The sequence below is a fragment of the Polyodon spathula genome, chromosome 40, assembly GCF_017654505.1.
Source record: "Polyodon spathula isolate WHYD16114869_AA chromosome 40, ASM1765450v1, whole genome shotgun sequence".
Lineage (NCBI taxonomy): Eukaryota > Metazoa > Chordata > Actinopteri > Acipenseriformes > Polyodontidae > Polyodon > Polyodon spathula.
This window is the reverse complement of record NC_054573.1, coordinates 1,795,628-1,815,139: the sequence shown is the minus strand read 5'-3', so window position 1 is coordinate 1,815,139 and position 19,512 is coordinate 1,795,628. Positions and strand designations below refer to the sequence as shown.

The 19,512-nt window shown below is 40.4% G+C and overlaps 1 protein-coding gene across 1 annotated transcript; it reads left to right on the top strand.

The window, feature by feature from the left end:
• The first annotated feature begins 7,272 nt into the window (after window positions 1-7,272).
• Window positions 7,273-18,586, top strand: pld3 (phospholipase D family, member 3). The gene is made up of 12 exons (XM_041236395.1): window positions 7,273-7,379; window positions 9,679-9,753; window positions 10,716-10,775; window positions 11,018-11,175; window positions 12,152-12,332; window positions 12,597-12,717; window positions 13,360-13,487; window positions 14,011-14,211; window positions 14,550-14,689; window positions 15,467-15,632; window positions 16,240-16,339; window positions 17,681-18,586. Exons 2-12 carry the CDS (start codon window positions 9,727-9,729, stop codon window positions 17,875-17,877), a joined length of 1,479 nt encoding a protein of 492 aa, XP_041092329.1. The 5' UTR covers window positions 7,273-7,379; window positions 9,679-9,726; the 3' UTR covers window positions 17,878-18,586.
• Window positions 18,587-19,512: the final 926 nt, after the last annotated feature.

Below are 19,512 nucleotides of genomic sequence, written 5' to 3'. Positions count from 1 at the left end.
AAAAAAAATGAAATGGCTTTTCGTTGTTGGTTAGAGAGGTACAGAACGCATGGGAAAGTGCACACGGTCCTTATTTGAATGCGTGTGGTGCTGTGCAGTCAGATGTCATTTGTGGGTGGTGTGAGTGAAAGACCTTGCATGTGTGTTGCTCATATTGAGCCAAGGTGAGACACACCTTTTGTGTCACTATGGTAACGTCAGTCCCAATTGATTAATAGATTTATGATCACAGGGATAATATGACACTGATTAAATGGCAAGGAAGCTTATCAGCAAGCAGCGACACAGAGGAAGGGAGAGGCTGTCTTTCCCCCTTTTTTATAGATGAGTCGACCCTACGGCTAAAAGCAACCTCAGATATGAACTGTTCTAAATGTAACTTGTGTTGAAACTCATTCCAGTCACCTGCTGCTACAAACTGAAGAGTGACTGCCAGAAACGGCCGAGTTCAATAAAGTGACTGGATTGTAAATTGCACACCCAGTTATCTAGTTTCGTCACTTGGTTTTTAGAGGCCATGTCATAAATAACAACACCATAATCTAAAACAGGAAGAGAAAGCATTTCAACTAGATTCAGAGGCGGATTAAGAGTTATTGGGGCCCTGAGGCACAAAGAACCCCCATTAAAACAGCCCTAAAAAGCATGAATAGGCCCGCAGAACGTTTACCAGCTGAATTAACATAAAACACGCCGTATCACAATATACTAAGTAAACCGTTTAAGAAAAAAAAAAAAAAACCCAAACAAAACATGAACGATTACAAACCCACATTCTTTATACAAAAAAAAAAAAAAAAAAAATCAGATCTTTCAGCAACACAATTCTTTTACACACCTGGATATTGTATTCATCCAATTGTATTCATATTATATAATATAGGCCGCCACTGCCAATTTTAAAATATATATTATCATATATATATATATATATATATATATATATATATATATATATATATATATATATGTGTGTGTGTGTGTGTGTGTGTGTGTGAAACAATATTAAGTAGTGTCATCCTAAAATATATTTAATTTTAAGAAACTATTCTTAGTATTGTCAATAAATCAGGGGGGAGTGGGGTGTAAGCAGATAAAGAGGTTTCATCTGTCAATACAGCACGGTGCACCTTAGCACAGTCCTAGCGTGAATGAGTCAGCAGCTGTACCGGGCGGACCTGTGACTAAGCAAATCATTTTATTCGATTCTGTTGCGGCTAGACGCGTTTCCGCTGCTTGCTGCTGCGCCTTCCATGCAGTGATATAAGGATTGCATGAAAAACAATGTGCAAGTATTTTCTATTACCCGCGCCTAAATAGATCCAAATTGTGTTGCCCTAATATTGCGATTTTATTTAAGTTGTGCTAATTTCATTGTCTGGGTGGTGGCGGGTGTTAAGGTTTCATTTCCTTTCATCCCCAATATGTTTTTACCTGTTCCAGTTGCCTGCCTTAGATCTGGGGTAGACCAGCGTTATGTACGTTAGGACTGAATGGGACAGTTCAGACTTTTCAACTCGCACTGTTTAGAAAGTATCAAACTAAATCCGACAATTTGTCTCAAAGTAAGCAGAAAAAAAGGGGCGTGTTTATCAAACGCTTAAAGAAGGATATTTTAGAACGAAGTCTTACCTCGTATTTACAGTGTCCTTTAATGAGGTTGCACTCTGTAAATGTGGATGTGTCGGAAAAGGGATTTGATCTTATCAATTATATAACTTATTGTTCTGAGTGATAATATAAATCTTCTATAGAGGGACGTTGTGTTTTACAACCCCCCCCCCCCCCCCCCCCCACCCCCCCCCCCCCCACCATAAGTGTTTTTAATATACTTTTATTTTAAACCACCCCTTAAAAAACAAAAGAAAAAAAAGAAAAAAAAATTAAAAAAAAAATTTTAATATATCCATCTTGACGCTTCTTCGATACCATGTGTTACCTTGTACTCTGAAGAATAAAGGTAAGAATTTTTAACCCTCAGTCCTGAACCATTGGCTCTGAAGATCAGGCAGGCAGTGCGTTCCAGTGGTTAAAATCCAGGGCTTGTAACCAGAAGGACCCCGGTTCAAATCCCATCTCTGCCACTGACTTGACTCGCTGTGTGACCCTGAGTAAGTCACTTTACCTCCTTGTGCTCCGTCCTGCGGACGAGATGTTAAATCAAGTGGGAGTGACTCCGCATATAATGCGCAGTTCACAGCCTGCCTCTGTAAAGCGCTTTGTGATGATGGCCCACTATGAAAAGCACTGTATAAAGATGTTAATATTATATCACTTCATAACCAATTTGTGAAACATGACTGTGTTTTAATGGAAGTGTTACAGGTAAGAAAAACAAACACAGAACCTCTGCCTGGTGAAATAGGGAGTTGCTTTTTGAGGTGCAGCAGTAATTTATAGCAAGAAAAAACAAAATAAAAACAAACAAAATAAAAAAAAAAACAGCTGTAGCACATTGAACTGGAACAAATAGAATTACATGTTGTAATTCAATGTAGGAGCAATGCATCTATGTGTTTAACAGTGTGTTTCCAAACCCATTTTCATAAATCGATGTGTGCTCATGCAGAAGGATAGAATAATTTTGTACTTGTGTACAGCTCTGGCCAAAAGTTTTGCATCCCCCCCTATAGAATGAACTAACTTTACTTCATAAAGTCGAATGAAACCTGCTGAATAATGTTACGTTAACATATTAAATTGCACATTGCTTTGTAGTTTTTCATATACTTTATGAAAAACTGCCACAAATTGAACAACGTGACATTTCGAAAATCTAACATGAAATACTCGACAACTAGTATGGCTTTTGGTAGTTTCTTTGATGTTAAATAAAATATCACAATTATGTTCATGTTTTCTTAAAATGATGCTAAAATTCTCGGTGATACAAAACTTTTGTCCATAGCTGTAAATCGTGTATAAAGTTTTACACGTTAAGTACATCCCTTACGGAAATGTCCAATGTGTATTTTGACCGAGCTGCTGCCACCTAGTGCTCACACGCTATGTTTGCATCTGAATCGAGTTTAAGAGAGAGAGAAAAAAACAAAAAAACCTTTTAATGAAAAAAATTATTATTTTTTTTTTTTAAAGTGAAAAATAACAATACTCTTAAACGTGCATTTGGATCAAGTTCAAACCCTAATCACTTACATTAAAAAAGGGTAGAGCAGCTATTCACTGTTAACATATTAGTCGGGGCAGTTAAGTGCATTCCACAGACAGTGCATTTGCATAAGTGCATTTCTAATAATCACAGCTGAAATGCCCAAAGCACAACTGCTTCTAAATGTGCATTCAGTTTCCATTCATTCCGTATAACCTTGACATGTCACTTGATGACAGTAAATGAACTTGAACAGCAAAATCTTGAGGAGTTTGAATACATGTGCACACTGTTGTATGTACAGAAGTGCATCGCAATGCTTGTTATTAGAGGTGCAAAACCAACATAAGGAAATTTATATATTAAGCAAAGTCTCAATAAACTCATCATTTATAAGAACATGACCACTGCAAATTCCTTATTAAAACTGATTTCATTTTATTGTTTAAAAAAAAAAAAAAGTCAGCATATAAAACAGATATAGTATATATATATATATTATAGATATATATATATATATATATATATATATATATATATATATATATATATATATGTGTGTGTGTGTGTGTGTGTGTGTGTGTGTGTAGCATAGCAGTCAGGTTTCTGTATGGAGTATAGCACTAAACTTTTATAAGGTTATAAATGAACAGGTGGGAATCGCAAGCACTCCAGCCAGCATCCAGCAGCCAAGCTGGCCTTCTTTTCTAGTTCCAAATCCTGCAAGCAAAGCTAACAAGGATCTGATTCATCAAGGGCCTCTTTGTGTTGCGCTCAGGTGGAGCCGACACGCTGTGCTAACACAGCCACGGGGCGCGGCACTCGAAAGACCGCTGGAGTTGATCACGACCAGGGATCCTGGGAGCCGCTCACGTTCCCAGAGAAACACTTAAAATAATAACACACACACACAACAAAAAAAAAAAAACAAACAAAAAAAAAACATCTGCACAGCCCAGGGTGTCAACAGCCTTACAGCAAGCCTATGCAAACATTTTACAACTTTAAACTTTACTTAAGAAAATCCGACATCTGCCGCAAGCAACAGAAACCTTTTTTTAAAGCTGCAGTGAGCCCTGCAGTGTAAAACGTATTTGGTTAATTTAAGGTTACATTTTAGACTTTAGATCAAATATCTCATTCCATTTCTGTGTGTACAGTTCTTGCTTTTGCTTTACAAGGAAAAGAAAATGCGAATCCCAAACTTTAGGATTTGAGCTAGTTTTATAGCGTAGCTCGTAAATCCTTCATAACAATACACTCAATCCACTTTGCTAACTTGAGGCTCTTCCAAGCACAGAGCCGGCATCTTACAGTATATGTTTCATTTGCAAACCCCTTTTAGGATTTGAGACTCCAAAGCATGTACAAAATGTACACAACCATTTGAAACAGCTGGGACAAGACTGACACATAATGACACTGGCACTGCGAAAATGCAGCATTCTGATAAACGGCAAGCCCCATATACAGAAGATGCTTTTGTGCCACTCTTAATAAAGTGCAGAACCATTTCAATTTTAGATCAACCGATAATTTTTTGATAGTTTTGCTACAGTATGTGGTATTCCAATGGTGTGCATGATGTATAGCTCCCTCATTATTTAAGCGCAAATGGTATCATATCTATAGAATTCTACAGGTTGCAAAGACTCAAGTACAGCATGCAAACTATGTTAAAAGGTAGTCCCTTAAGAGCCGTCATTCACTAAGGATATAGTGTTGATGGGAATCTAATACATCTCCGATACACGGGGTGGCTGTTTTATTAGGAACAACTAGAAAATAACATAGACCCCCATCACAAGGCAGTGTGAGCTGAACCACATGCCTTTTTGGCAGTCTAGTTTGTTTACATGAGCACTCTGAACCAAACCTGAGAGAAAAATGTACAGCTAGTTTCAGTTTAAATGACTATTTATTAACTTGGATTCCTGTGTTTTTTTTTTTAATCCCCTCGGTAATGTTTAGACTACTGCACTGTAAATGACGGTAAAGCTTAGGTTATGCACCGTATAACTCTCTGTGAAGCTTCAGCATGTGACTCCACAGCGCCGCCACATGAACTCGTCGAGCTGCTTCTGTGTACTTCACTGGTATGTATATAAAAACGTTCTTCCTTTTGCTAAAAATAAACTTTACAAGTGCCTTCCATTTTCAGTGTTTGTCAAATACGTTTCCTATTTTGTCCTGTCTCACAAGCAACACAATTTGTACCAATGATCTATCTAACGTTTATCTGAGCACCATGGTCCATATACTATAATATGCCGATTAGGATGTTCTCTGTTAAATGGGACAGCCACACCCAACACACACACACACACACACACACACACACACACCAATTTTACCTAGATCTGTGCCTCTTTGATTAATGACATTGAAAGTTATAGAGCGAAAAAAAACACAATATTAACAATTATCTATAAAAACAAAATAAGAAAAAGGAAAATGTGACGTTTCACAGGAGTCTGGCCCAATGCAGTAAACTGTGGTCACATTTAAAAATAACTATTTATTACGACATATTCATCTCAGTTACAAGTGCACACAGTTCTTCAATTATAAATGTTTCTGTTTTTATGATGCTATTTGCATGATGTTGCTGTCTTGTTATTTAATTCTGGACATTCAGTATTTGCATTAATATATATTTGATACTCCTAATTTTTTACTGTGTTCTATAGGTTTCTTATCACTGTTGTTTGCTCAAGTAATCTATATGGTCAGGTTCGCTGAACACCTGTGTGTGTGTGTGTGTGTGTGTGTGTGTGTGTGTGTGTGTGTGTGTGTGTGTGTGTGTGTGTGTGTGTGTGTGTGTGTGTGTGTGTGCCAACTTAAATTACATTACATAATGGTTAGTTACATATAGTTGTGCTATTCATTTTATTATGCGTTATTAGTTACAGTAGCATTGTTGTACCCTGATAGATATTTAGCAATGAACATTTGAAAAAAGCAATTATTATGGGGAAACGCAAAATGTCTTTTCAAAATGTCCGCTGTAGTGCACGGATAGTGTAAGGATTATTGCCCACATTGCGAGAGCAATAACGGTCCATGATGTGGTATATATATCGCTCTTCCTGCAGTGATTTAGAGGACAGATCTCAAACATCAGTGCACTAGAGCAGACATTTTCAAAAGAGCTCTGAAACAGACTTTAAAGATATAAGTGTAAAAAGTTGTCAGGATGTTAACAACGAAAATAAAAATGACAGGAACGTTATTTAAACATATATAGCAACACCTGGGGACGTGCAACGCGCTATATATATATATATATATATATATATATATATATATATATATATATATAGTGTTGATGGAAATCTAGTACGTCACCGATACACGGGTGGCCGTTTTATTAGGAACAACTAGAAAATAACATAGACCCCCATCACAAGGCAGTGTGAGCTGAACCACATGCCTTGTTGGCAGTCTAGTTTGTGTACATCAGCACTCTGAACCCTACTCTTAGAGGCGGTCACGTGTGACACAGTGGTCTCTCTTCCCTTTATCATGCCTCTTGTTGCACAGTCCGATCAGATGAGCAGTCACAAGGTGCTATGCGCTATTAACGAGGCGCCTATAATTACTTCGTTTCTGCAGAAGCGTCAATGGTATATAATGGTACAGTCTTTAAACGTGCCCAGGCGTTAGTGTACGCGAGTAGTTATGTGGTTAGGAATAGATACACGCATTAAAGGTGCAGTGGCCCCAAATAGTTTTTACATGGTGTGTTCTGTATTGACAGTCGGGTGAAACAGCTGCTGAGATATGTAAGCAGATGGGACAGTCAACAAGTTCTGCATCATGGTTGGGTTCTCAGAATGGTGGGTTGTGTAGTTAAAAGAAACCAAGGGGGTCCTATTATAGTTTAGAATTAAACCTTATTTTGGGACAGTGCTAAACGGAGACATTACAAAAACGACTAAGCAAGAATTAGCCTTCCTTAAAAAAAAAAAAAAAAAAAAAAGTCATACTTGCATTTTTGTCTAGGAAGCAAAATGCTGATCTCGTTTTTAGAAGTGTAAGTAGGTAAACGTGAGGCGTGTTTTTAAAGGCATTGTTTGTGACACGGCTGTACTTTACACCTCAGGACGCGGTCTCTTTAAGATCGGAACACGAATCTTTCTCTGGGCTTTTGTTTTTGTCCCGGAATGATCACATGACCTAGCCAGTGACGTCACTCCCTAGCTCAACAGGACAGACTGAGAACAGCCCTGTGCAACAAGCATTTAAAGAAAGAAAGAAAAGAAACGGGGTAAGTTTTTGATTACATCGCTTTCTAAGGTTGTAACGATTCGGTTGCCGGGTAGTCGTGAACATTTAAAGTTTAAAAAAAAAAAAAGTTAGCAACAGCAATCGACTCACCAGCTGAGTCGGGTAGTTTGGAAACTGCTACACAAGCGAGTTTGTTTACACCTCTGTTTGACCAGATCGTGGCTCAGTGTTCAGCGGGACGGTTTTGGGATAGTTGAGGATTTTCGACTCACAACCCAATTGCGGGTTGAAAAACCTGAACACGGCTCCATCTCGTCACCTTTGTCAGAAAGCTAACGAATATTTACCAGATTAGCCTCGTACGTAAAACAGTTGCAACTACTTTATAACATGCAGTGTAGACTGAACGGGGCAAAGACAGGAAGCAGTAGGAAGTCGCATATACCGATTGTTTACGGTTCCTGTGTTGGGTTGCTTACTCTATATTTCTGTATTTGTATGCATGTATTGTATTGTCGGTGTGTCGCTTCAGCTGGACTGTGTGCTAAAATGTTTGAGACATTCGCCCTTCAGTTTACATCATTTGCACAGCAACTCATCGATAGAGTCGAACGCTTAGTTCTAATTTAATTAGAGACACTTGTGTCTGAGCAGAACGTGACCATTTCACCGAGGTAACATACAGTTAGAGCACAGAAGTAACTGCTTTTTAAACAAAAAAAAACTGACCTACGTTTTTCTTGCATTCAGTGGTAGGGTAGTGTAGTAGATGCATAAAAATTGAAGGTGTGAGAGAAATAAAAAATATCTATTTTTGCACCCTCTTTTCAGTCGCAGACCATAAGAAACAACTGCTGGGGTGAAATTGTTGGTAAAGCGTAGATAATTAAATTCAATGTCCAAGTCATGCTAAATTTTTCCCTCAGCCCCTAAGAGAAAGGCATGGAGACTGAACTGCTCCCTCCCTCACCCCCCTAAGAGAAAGGGTGCTTCCTCCAGTCCAGGGCATGCTTGAGGCACGGAGACTGAACTGCTCCCTCCCTGACCCCCTTAGGAGAAAAAGAGTCATCCTCTGTGAATAGGGCTATTCTTCCTCTTTTCATTATGAAAATCAAGCTAATCTTTCTCTGTCTCAAACACACACACACACACACACAAGGAAACAGTCCCAGGACATTTTGCAGAAGTAAATGTCATGCGCACCGAATCACATTTTCATAAACCAGCTGTGAAAGGACTGTGTTGGAAGTCACATGTCCAACTTCTTCATAATCAGCCTCGTGTTGCGTTGATGAAGTTCCACAGTCTAATAGTATTTCATTTGTCTTTAAAACTGCAAGCTTGAAATTTGATAGAGCAGCACTGCTAACTGTCAAACTGGTATGCGTACATCCCCTTATTATATTGTGGTGAATGTCTGTTTCACTAAGAACATATACATACACCATATCTGACTTAGATGTAACATTAGCGCTTTGATTTCATCTTAGAAATAACTGCAGCATACTTTAATATAACCCTGAAACGCCTGATTACTTTAGTGTGGGGAATAGCTTCCACAGTCATGTAACTCAGCCCTGCTCCTTGTTCCAACACAGGGATGACCCTTTTTAAATTCATTTTAACATGGAAAAATGCACTGTGAAAGGAGTATGAAAAAACGTTAGTAGCTTGCATTGCTGCCAGTTGCTGATTCCCCCCCCCTGTGCAGAAGCTGCTACTGTACGTTCCTTTTTAGGACCATGTACAGAAGACTCGCTCACGTCCAGCATTTTCTCAGTTGTGGTGAGGTGAGGCATCATTCAAGTAAAGCAGACCCGCTCCCAAAAGGACGGCAATGGATTTTTAAACCGCAGCATCCAGTACAAAGGGACTGTGTAGTGTAGTTAAAGCTGGGAAGCACAAACAGAAAGAGATGAAAAAAAGTGTGTCACATGATAGGGTTTTGCTGCTTGTAACATAACCAGATTGCAGAGTTTAAAATAATAATGCTAAATGCTATTGTAGCAGATTTATTTATAAACAATAACAAGTCGTTGTCATGCCGTCAAAAACCCATAAATACCTCCAATGTTTTGATTCAAAGACAGGCTCCCTTGAGAAAGATATGTACAACATATCGAAACGCTGGGCAGCATATATATATATATATATATAATATATATATATATATATATATATATATATAAAAAAACATCTTGGGTCAATTGGTTGGCAAAGATAGATTCTATGTTGGTTTCTTTATAAATGATTTACTGTGCTAATGTGTTAGGGTTGGCAGGTGGTGTGCTATCTTTAACAGATTATTCTGTATTTTCTCTCTCTGTTTCCTTCTCTAGAGTTGTGCTTTGAATAATCCTGTTGCAATTGTCAGGAGAAGCTCAACAATGAAACCACACTTACTTTACCAGCAGGTAAATGAAAAGGAAATTATTAAACTAGTAATCCCGAGCAGGGCTGGAGCCAATTCCTGTTTTACAATTCCGATTCCCTTTTTTAATCAATTTCAGCACGTGGTCTGTTCAAATGAGCTTCTCACAGCGGCATGCACAATACTTCAATTTGAAGTCACCGCGTGCTCGGCAATCAAAGTGACTTCGAGTTAAAGCAGTTGAACAATCGCAAACAATGATCACATCTCTGAAATATCAAGTCCAATTGGAATTGGGAATTGATTTAAAAAAGGAATTGGAATTGGGAATTGTAAAGCTGACCCCAAACCCTGATGAAGAGAACATCATTCAAAGTTTATTTTTTAATGTGTGTATGAAATCACATTGAAATCGCATTGAAATGGCATTGAAATGGCATTGAAATCATATTTATTTCAATTATGTGTGAGCCAAAGCTTTGTCAATAGGACTGTTTAGCCTTCTCCATTTGCTCCTGCTAAGGGGAACTAATCTAATTGTATTTCACGTTGCCAGTGTTGTGGATACTTTACCTAGTAAGCTATTGCATGCATCTATAACTCTCTGTATAAAAGGTGCTTGATACTTCCTAAATTTGTGACTTGGGATAACTTTACCATTTAGGATTTTCTAGGTTTTAAATGGCTTTCGTCGTCCCTTTTCCAGCTACCATAGAAAAACTTAACACAGACATCTCTTTATCGCAGACCCTGATTAACACTGGTACCTGACCAAGGCTAAACATTCAGTCGTCCAGGATTAGTGCTAATCGGGGAGCAGGCAGAAGATGATTAGGGAGAAATGTAACACCCACATGTATGATAAAATCGCTCAATAGCAGTAATGAACCTGAAAGCATATTGGAAATCAGTTGATGGATTTATTCAACAGCTCGTTTTTAAACTACATTGTGCAGCATGCTAAAATACCTAGTCGATAATATTTTTCTTTCCCTTGCATTACAGCTGAAGCCCTCAGGTGTCCTAGATGAGATGATAATTCAGCACAACACACAAGCCCTGAAGGTATGTGAATCTCAGGCTAGGGCAGTTATAATTATCATTAAAAATCCAGGTGGAATCGTTTAATTACACTTTCAATTATGCTGCAATAATTACAATTACAATTAACCAGCCAAGGTACAACTCTAAATACCGTTGCATTAGATTTGACCCCAGGTCTAGTTTTAATATAGGCATGGGTAACTTTAAGCACTCCAAATTTTTCGTTACTTTTAAACACATTGCTAACATGTTTAACGTGTCAGTATTATAGGTGTATCCTGCTGACCGCCGGCCTGGTCACCCTCCTGCTGGCCGTAATGTTTGTCCAGCTGCTGATCTTTCCTCTGTTCCTCCCCCCTCTGAACCGCACGGAAGACACGCTGCTACCACAGGAGAGTGGCTCTTGCAGTGACCCCTGCAGGTGAATGGAGTGAACAACACAGTGTAGACCTGGGCTTCTCGAACCCAGTCCCCGGGACCCCCTTTCTTCTGGTTTGCGTTCCAACTCGGCTCTCGGTTACTGAACTAAACCCTTAATTGAACTGATAATTTGCTTAATTATTATTATTTTTTTTTAATTGTTTTCAGCTCTTAAACAGTTGGCGATTTTAAGTTAACTATACAATGATGTAAGTAACTTGAAATGTGCAACTTTTTCTTTTAGGAGTTGAGAACAATTAAAAAGGCCTAACTAAGCAAGTTGTCAGTTCAGTGAAGGGTCTAGTTGAGTAACTGAGAGCTCAGTTGGAATGAAAACCAGCAGACACAGGACCGGGACCAGGGTTGGGGAAGTGCGTAGACTAGAGCAGTGTTATTTACCAGACAGCACCAGGACACCCTCTTGTGGTCGAATGTGTTACTTCAGTATTCTCTGTCTTGCAGGAAAGTAGAATGCCTTATGAGTTAATACTTGGTGTGCAGGGTGTCTCTGATTGTGTAAGAGACGTCATCTTGTGCAGTTTGGTTGATAGGACCGTGAAGTGAAGCTGGTTCACTCCAGTAATACATGCAGACCTACATGGGGTCATGGTGCATCTGGAGAAACTTGTCTTTAAAAATTTGTAGCGAAAGAATTGAAAGGGTGATATGTGTGTTTTTTTTTATTGTTTTTATTTGGGGTGGTGTTCTATGCACGGGATGACATCTGTACACAGGATATGAGGTACTCAAATTTTGGCAAATACTGCACAGTGATTGGTTGATTTCTGATACATGATTTATAGATATAAAGTGGATATCATCCTACACACAACGGATTCTATTTTAAAACTTATTTCGACAACCTCAATCCATTAACATAAAGGGCAACACCTGTCTGATCCTCTTGAGCTAAGCCCTGTAACAGATAGCTTGTTTCTGCAGCCAGCACTGACCGCCACTCCCTTGCTGTGTTACAGGATAGTGCTGGTGGAGAGCATCCCAGAAGGGCTGGTCTTCAACTCCAGCACCTCTAACCCTTCCATCTACCAGGCTTGGATGAACCTGATTGAAGAGGCCCGGAGCAGTGTGGACATCGCCTCTTTTTATTGGACGATGACCAACGAGGACACGAAGACCGAAGAGCAGACGGCCTGGCAGGTAGGGAGGGAATAACGGAGAACCATTAAGAGACGACAGGAAACGGCTCACAGTTTTGCTTAGTTTGTTCTTTGGCTGATCACTGGAGCCATCATTACAATTCAGCCACATATTCCAGCAAAGCTACATCTTGGTTGGTCCCCACCACTACTGGCTCATTTTATCTTGGCGAAAGCCAGGCCGAGTATTAGCATGAAGTAAATAACAGCTGCTCTCATGCAATAACATCTGCCCTGCTTAACTGTCCTCTGTTCTCTCGCTCAGGGGGAGAGGGTCCTGAAAGAGCTGGTGAAGTTGCCTGGGAATGGGGTCTCGGTGCGGGTTGCTGTCAACACCCCGCATGCCTCTCCGCTTCAGAGTGACCTGCAGGCCCTGCTGGATGGGGGTAAGCGAGGACTGGGCTTACTTCCCAGGAAACCAGCTGGCTACACAGGCCCACTGGACTAGGTTTACCGCCAGGACACTCTATAGAAGTTACGGGAATATAAAGTTTTAAATAAATTTACGCGTCATAAAGCAGGTTATAATAATCTACAAACAAAAACTAAAAAAAACACACTACTATAAATAATTTAAGAGCTAAATAAAGCTGCCGTAAAACTTCTCTGTTGGACTTCCATAATTCTGCTTAGTAAAGTTAATAAAGGGGTCAATACATTACATAAGACTTCACACCGAAGCCTATTGGCTGAATGCATAACTAGGTTTTCATTTTAGTGGTACTTAATATACATCAGATTATATCATTTGAAATAACCCTATTATTTAGCTTGAGTAGGTTCAGAGATTGAGAGCTAATGGACTAACGAGAAGTTGAGTTTGGGGATGAGGGAGTCGCATAATCATAAATGTTATAGATGAGCAGTTACGATTTCAAAAGCCACTCAAAAAAACCCCTAAATAAACACAACAGATGGGCCACCTACCTCGATCTTGTGAGTCACGACCCTTGACCGTTTTAGCCAGTCCTTGGATGTTGTAATAGTGTGTAGCGTGTGAGTGTGTGTCCTGGTTTTGTTTTTGCTAGGTGCTGTCGTTCGTGAAGTGAACCTGCCCAAGCTGACGGGCGGCGTCTTGCACACCAAGTTCTGGGTGGTGGACAAGAAGCACGTCTTCATCGGGAGCGCCAACATGGACTGGAGATCGCTGACGCAGGTGAGAGTCCCACACGCGACCTGATGACATTTCAGGATCTCTTCAGTTCACCGGAACGATTTAACCAGGGGTGTGCAATCCCGGTTCCGTTGGGCCAGTCCTCTCCGGGTTTAACAGGTGATATAATTAACTACTCCAGGGTCTGGATGTACAGCTGCAGCCATGTCTTTTGCATCACCCTATAGATTGAACTCAAGTCTGATGAAAAGTAATGTTACGTTAACATACTGAATTGCGTACTGCTTTGTAGTTTTCCATGTACTTGGCGATAAACTGACAAAAATTGAAAAATGGGACATTTCAAAATCTAACGTGAAGTACTGTACCACTGTTATGGCTTCCGGAAGATTTTTGCAATATCACTTTGTACTTTTTTTTGATTAAATGATGTTAAATAAAAGATCTAAATTATGTTCGTGTAGTTTTTTTTTTTTTTTTAAATGATGGCTCAATCGTAAAATAGTCTCAATCCTCCCCTCTTCTCTCTCTCCCCTCTCCTCTCTCTCCCCTCTCCTCTCTCCAGGTAAAGGAGTTGGGTGCAACTGTGTACAACTGCAGCTGCCTGGCCCAAGACTTGGAGAAGATCTTTGAAGTCTATTGGTTCCTAGGGCAGCCTGACGCCACTGTCCCCTCTCATTGGCCCAGTAACTACTCCACCCCCTACAACAAGGACACACCCCTCGAATTGCCTCTTAATGGGACCTTGTCCAGCGTTTACCTGTCGGTAAGCAAGCAAGCAAGCAAGCACTGAAACATAACGAAACTACTGTGCATTGACAAGCATTGAGACTGGAAGTCTTTCTTGACTAAGATACTAAGCCAGACTTAGTCAAAATGTTAGTCGGAGAATTCGAGGAGTTGTAGCTATTTGATCAAACTATACCCAGTCGAGGTGAGACACAGCAAGACTATTGTTTTGAGTATTTTACAGCACAATCAGTCCGTGCTTATTCTTACGAATGCAGGGTTATCATGGGATTTCAGTAAAAGCAGTGGTAGTGGGCTGAATTCACAGTAACTCCCAGCTTGTTAAACTCTGTTGAATTCCGTGCTGTGTTTCAGAGCGCCCCTCCAGCGCTGTGTCCAGAAGGACGGACTCAGGACCTGCAGTCCATTCTCAGTGTCATCGACGACGCGCAGGACTTTGTGGACATCGCTGTCATGAACTACCTCCCCACCATGGAGTACTCGAACCCCAAAAGGTGCCTGCATAATCGCATTCAGTTTTACTCCCAAATTCCCTGGTTCGCTTTCCAGTTTGTCTGCATTGCATAAGGTAAAGTAGCTGCAGACACAAGCTTCCTCTGTCCTTGTAACTTTCCGGACCCTCTTGTAAACAGCGGTCATTCAGCTGCTGCTGGGGTGTATGGAGGACACATTTGCCCATTCTCCTGAGATTCAGTTGAGTTAAAAGGGAAGACTATTTGTTATACAGTAGTCTCTGGCTAAGAAAACACCCCTCGGGAAGCAAGCAAAGTGTTCTCTTAGCCCAAGTCTTCTTGAAGACAATTGACCACCAGCCATAATATGCTAAGGTGCCTGCAACTTCAGCGTTTGTTATGCTGTGTGCCACAATCACCTTCAATTCTTTACACTTAAATATACGAATCCTACATCAATGTTTGCTCAATTCTTAGTTCCACCTTCTTTATGCTGTCTGTTTCATTAGAAACCAGGCATTAATAAAAACAAAATATTTGATTAAAAAAACTTTAAGCAATATTAGCTTACCAGTTAGCATGCATTATAATAGGGAAAAGTAGACCCAGACACAAGCTGCTTCTCTCCTTGTAGCTTTCTGATCACTCTGTGAATTTCAACGCTATCTTTCTCCAGCAGCTGGGTGGTAGGAATGTCATTGTTTCTATGCTGTATTAGCAAGTGTGAGTCTCCTGAGCTACTCTGCTGAATTTATGAGGAAGAGTGTGTGTGTATCACTGTGTGTTTGCTCTCTAAACCTGTGTCCCTCCCTTCCTCAGGTACTGGGCTGCCATCGACACTGAGCTGCGCCGGGCTGCGTACGAGAGGCGTGTGCGCGTGCGTCTTCTCATCAGCTGCTGGCCTCACTCCGAGCCCACCATGTTCCCCTTCCTGCGCTCTCTGGCCACCGTCAACGACCGCGAGAGCGGGCTGGACATCCAAGTGGTGAGGGGTCTTTCTGTCTGTCTCCCTTTCGGTCACTGACAGCTCTGGGTGGCTAGAAACCTTTCTTTTTTTTTTTTTTTAACAAGTAAGTGCAATGTATCCTGATGTTTATTCCAATAAGAGATTATCAGCCATTAGTTGCAACTGTACGCTGCAACTGAAAATCTTGGAAAATAGTGAAAATATGGAACTTTCCACACGTGCAATTAATTTCAGTAGTAACAGAAAAGGAACACCAAGCCACCAATGGTAAAATGCAGGAAATTTTTGGAAATTGCTTAAGATGCCTAATTAAAGCACAAATGAGTCTAACATTTTCACACATGATTGATTACTGACCGAAAACTAAAATTCTCACCCCCCCCCAGAGGTTTTCAAGCAGGTAGGTATATAAAGGATATAAGTGACAAATCTTGAGGTGTGCTAATAAATTTGCACACTACTATATGCAAAAAAAAAAAAAAAATCTATAAATCAATCATGCACTGTATTTTAATTAAATTTCATTTAATTTGATCGCTAATGTAAACTAGTAGTAGCATGGCTATTATTCCCCTTACTGCTACACTGTCTGCTAGTAACCTTGTTCTGTCTCTTTGCTTCACAGAAGCTGTTCGTGGTCCCCTCCACTCAGGTTCAAGCCCAGATCCCCTTTGCCAGAGTCAACCACAACAAGTACATGGTGACTGACAAAGTGGCCTATATCGGTAGGGGCAGTATACTGAACGCTGAGCTACTTCCCTCGTGTTACAAGTGTTCTAGCAATCCATGCATAAGCGAAAACCCATGTGTGGCTTTAGAAGCTATTTTACTGAAACCAAGGCACAGGTGCAGTAGATTTCTACAGACTTGTGAGATGTTAGTTCTACCTTTCCAGCAACTTTTGACCAATCTCACTCTTTTACCATAAAAGACAGGGCAAGGTGTAAATATTAACTTTGTTTTAATTAATTAGAAAACAAACAAACAAAAAAAAAATACATAGTTAATGCTCAAGGTTAGAAGCTTCCACATGTCCTGTACCCAGTCCTGGTGTTCAGAACTCCCCATAATGAAGTCTGTTATTATTAATATTGAAATGATCAGGAGCCAGGAGTTTGAACACGGTTAGAAACTCACACTAGCCCTGCTGCTGCTGCTGCACCCAGTCCTGGGGTTCAGATCTCCCCTCAATGAAGACTAGTATTATTAATATTGCAATGATCAGGAGCCAGGAGTTTGAGCAGGGTTAGAAACTCACACTAGCCCTGCTGCTGCTGCACCCAGTCCTGGGGTTCAGAGCTCCCCTCAATGAAGACTAGTATTATTAATATTGCAATGATCAGGAGCCAGGAGTTTGAGCAGGGTTAGAAACTCACACTAGCCCTGCTGCTGCTGCACCCAGTCCTGGGGTTCAGAACTCCCCTCAATGAAGACTAGTATTATTAATATTGCAATGATCAGGAGTTTGAGCAGGGTTAGAAACTCACACTAGCCCTGCTGCTGCTGCTGCACCCAGTCCTGGGGTTCAGAGCTCCCCTCAGTGAAGTCTATTATTATTAATATTGAAATGAACAGGAGCCAGGAGTTTGAACAGTCAGGCCGCTGGTAAATGTGCTCTGAATTGACTGATCACACTTGTATGCGACTCGCCTGTGTCTACAGGTCGATTATGCTGACTGATTAAGCTGATTGCTCATGCAACGATAAGGGAAGGGTTTCTCAAACTCCTGGCTACTGAATCAATTAAACAGTATACTGAATTGATGGTAGTTTGGAAACCAAGGACTGGGTGCAGGGCTATGGTGAGTTTCGAACCCTGTCCATTTCTTTAGAATTTTTTGTCTGATGGTAGGTAGTCATGATGAAGACATAGCTGTCAAAACCCTGGAGCTGAATTGATCAAATAGATGACTCAGTCTGGGAGGGTGCGTCAGCCTTTATTTTGTGACTGAATCAACACCAATGGTTGACGAGCTCTACACCATCTGTGAATAATGGTGGTAGTCATTGTCTGACAAAGCTCAGTGAATCCGTTCTATCAGTATATATTTTGATTTCTCCTGCAGGCACATCTAACTGGTCTGGAGATTATTTCTTGAAAACTGCGGGCTCTGCGCTGGTGGTGAATCAGACAGCGTCCCAATCCAGCGAGCCCACAGTGCAGGAGCAGCTGCAGGCCGTGTTCCAGAGGGACTGGGAGTCCATCTACAGCACCCAGCTCAACCAGGACACTGACATCGGCGACATCTGCACAGTGAAATGAGAGCCGAGAGGAATGCAGGCACGCTGCCCAGAGCACTGGAGAAGCAGCCTCCCTCCCCAGGGAAAGAGCGCGTCTACTACTGCAGACAGACATCTCCACTGCCTCCAAAACAGAGCCAGCAACAATATAGCGTCTTCCATTCACTTACCAGCAGTGTGCTGGGGAAAAACACAGTCATTTTGCACTGAAACACTGCATGCAACAGATATGTGTATGCAGGTGTCTATCTATCTATCTATCTATCTATCTATCTATCTATCTATCTATCTATCTATAATGAAAAGTCATTGCTAAACTGGAAACTCTGTGTTTTAGTAATTGGATGCAGTCTTTCAGCTTCTGTGTTCTTGAGTACACTTCCTGTTTTCTACCATGCTATCCGATGAAGGCGGAAGATGTAAGATTGTAGCTAATTATTATCCTGATGATTTGGATCCTGATTTTCTGTATATATAGTTTAGTTTTTAAGGCTGTCGTAATTGCTTATTGAAATTTCACTTGGTGTTTTTAACCCTAATGAGTAAATTAAATACCTAATTCTTTTAATTTTTTTTTTTTTTTTCGATATCTGTGGTATTGTTAAAGCCTCGATCAAATGTGGACTAAAGTTTTCGAATTACAAAGGGTGCCGTTTGGGAAATATTTCAGGTAGTGCATCTTTGTAACTCTGGGAGTGTGATTTCATTTTTAAATAAAATGCGACTTGAGTTAGTGCTGCCCTGCTGGTCGTCATTGCTGTGAAGCTGCTTGCTCTAAATGTAGCACAACCTAGTGTCTGTTATTCAGACTGCATGCTATTGTGATTGCTGATGTTGGGAGACAGATCAGTCAAAACGAGAACCATTCGCTACACTCTATAATAATTTGCAGTAACATAATTCAGCTTTATGTCAAGTCTGAGTTATATTATTTAATTATTGCATATAAATATAGTATAGAGTGCTGTGTGGTACAAGCCTTTATGATCCCCAATACAGGCTGGAAGTGGGAGTAAATTCATCTTTATTTTTTATCATTTAAATGTAGTTAAACGTTTTCCACTTTCAAGGTCTAATACATACAGTGCACCCCGTTTATAAGGCAGCCGTTTATAGTGCGGAACAGGTTATAAGGCGGATCGATCATGGCTTCCATTTGCCCCATAATGCCATGACAGTGACACTAGTATTCTCGTTATAAGGCGGAACACAAATAGCACAGTCTCTCAAGTATGGACCTAGACTACAGCGTTATAAAAGGGGAGCACTTTATCAAAAAATCTCACCTGTATATATAACTGGATGGATGTTACATGCAAGAAATTCGTTTTTTTCGCCCCCAAAGTGAGCATTAAGAAGGGCGTAAAATCAAAACTTCTTGGTATAAAAAAATTTGTATGCGTTTTACAACATGGCTACATTAAAACCGAAACGAGAAAACAAGACGCGCTAGACTGCCTTTTTTTCTGTCCCCCCCCCCCCCCCCCCCCTTTTTTTTATGGAAAATTAGAAGAAATCAAGCAAAACCTAATAATAAAACTGACAAACCTTCCCCTTCAATCCCCTTCAAGGAGTGCATTATAGTTGATGTCATTCACGTTGGGTCACAAATCCACAGCTGCTTTTGGGCTTAAACTACTTGCAGCTCACAAATTAA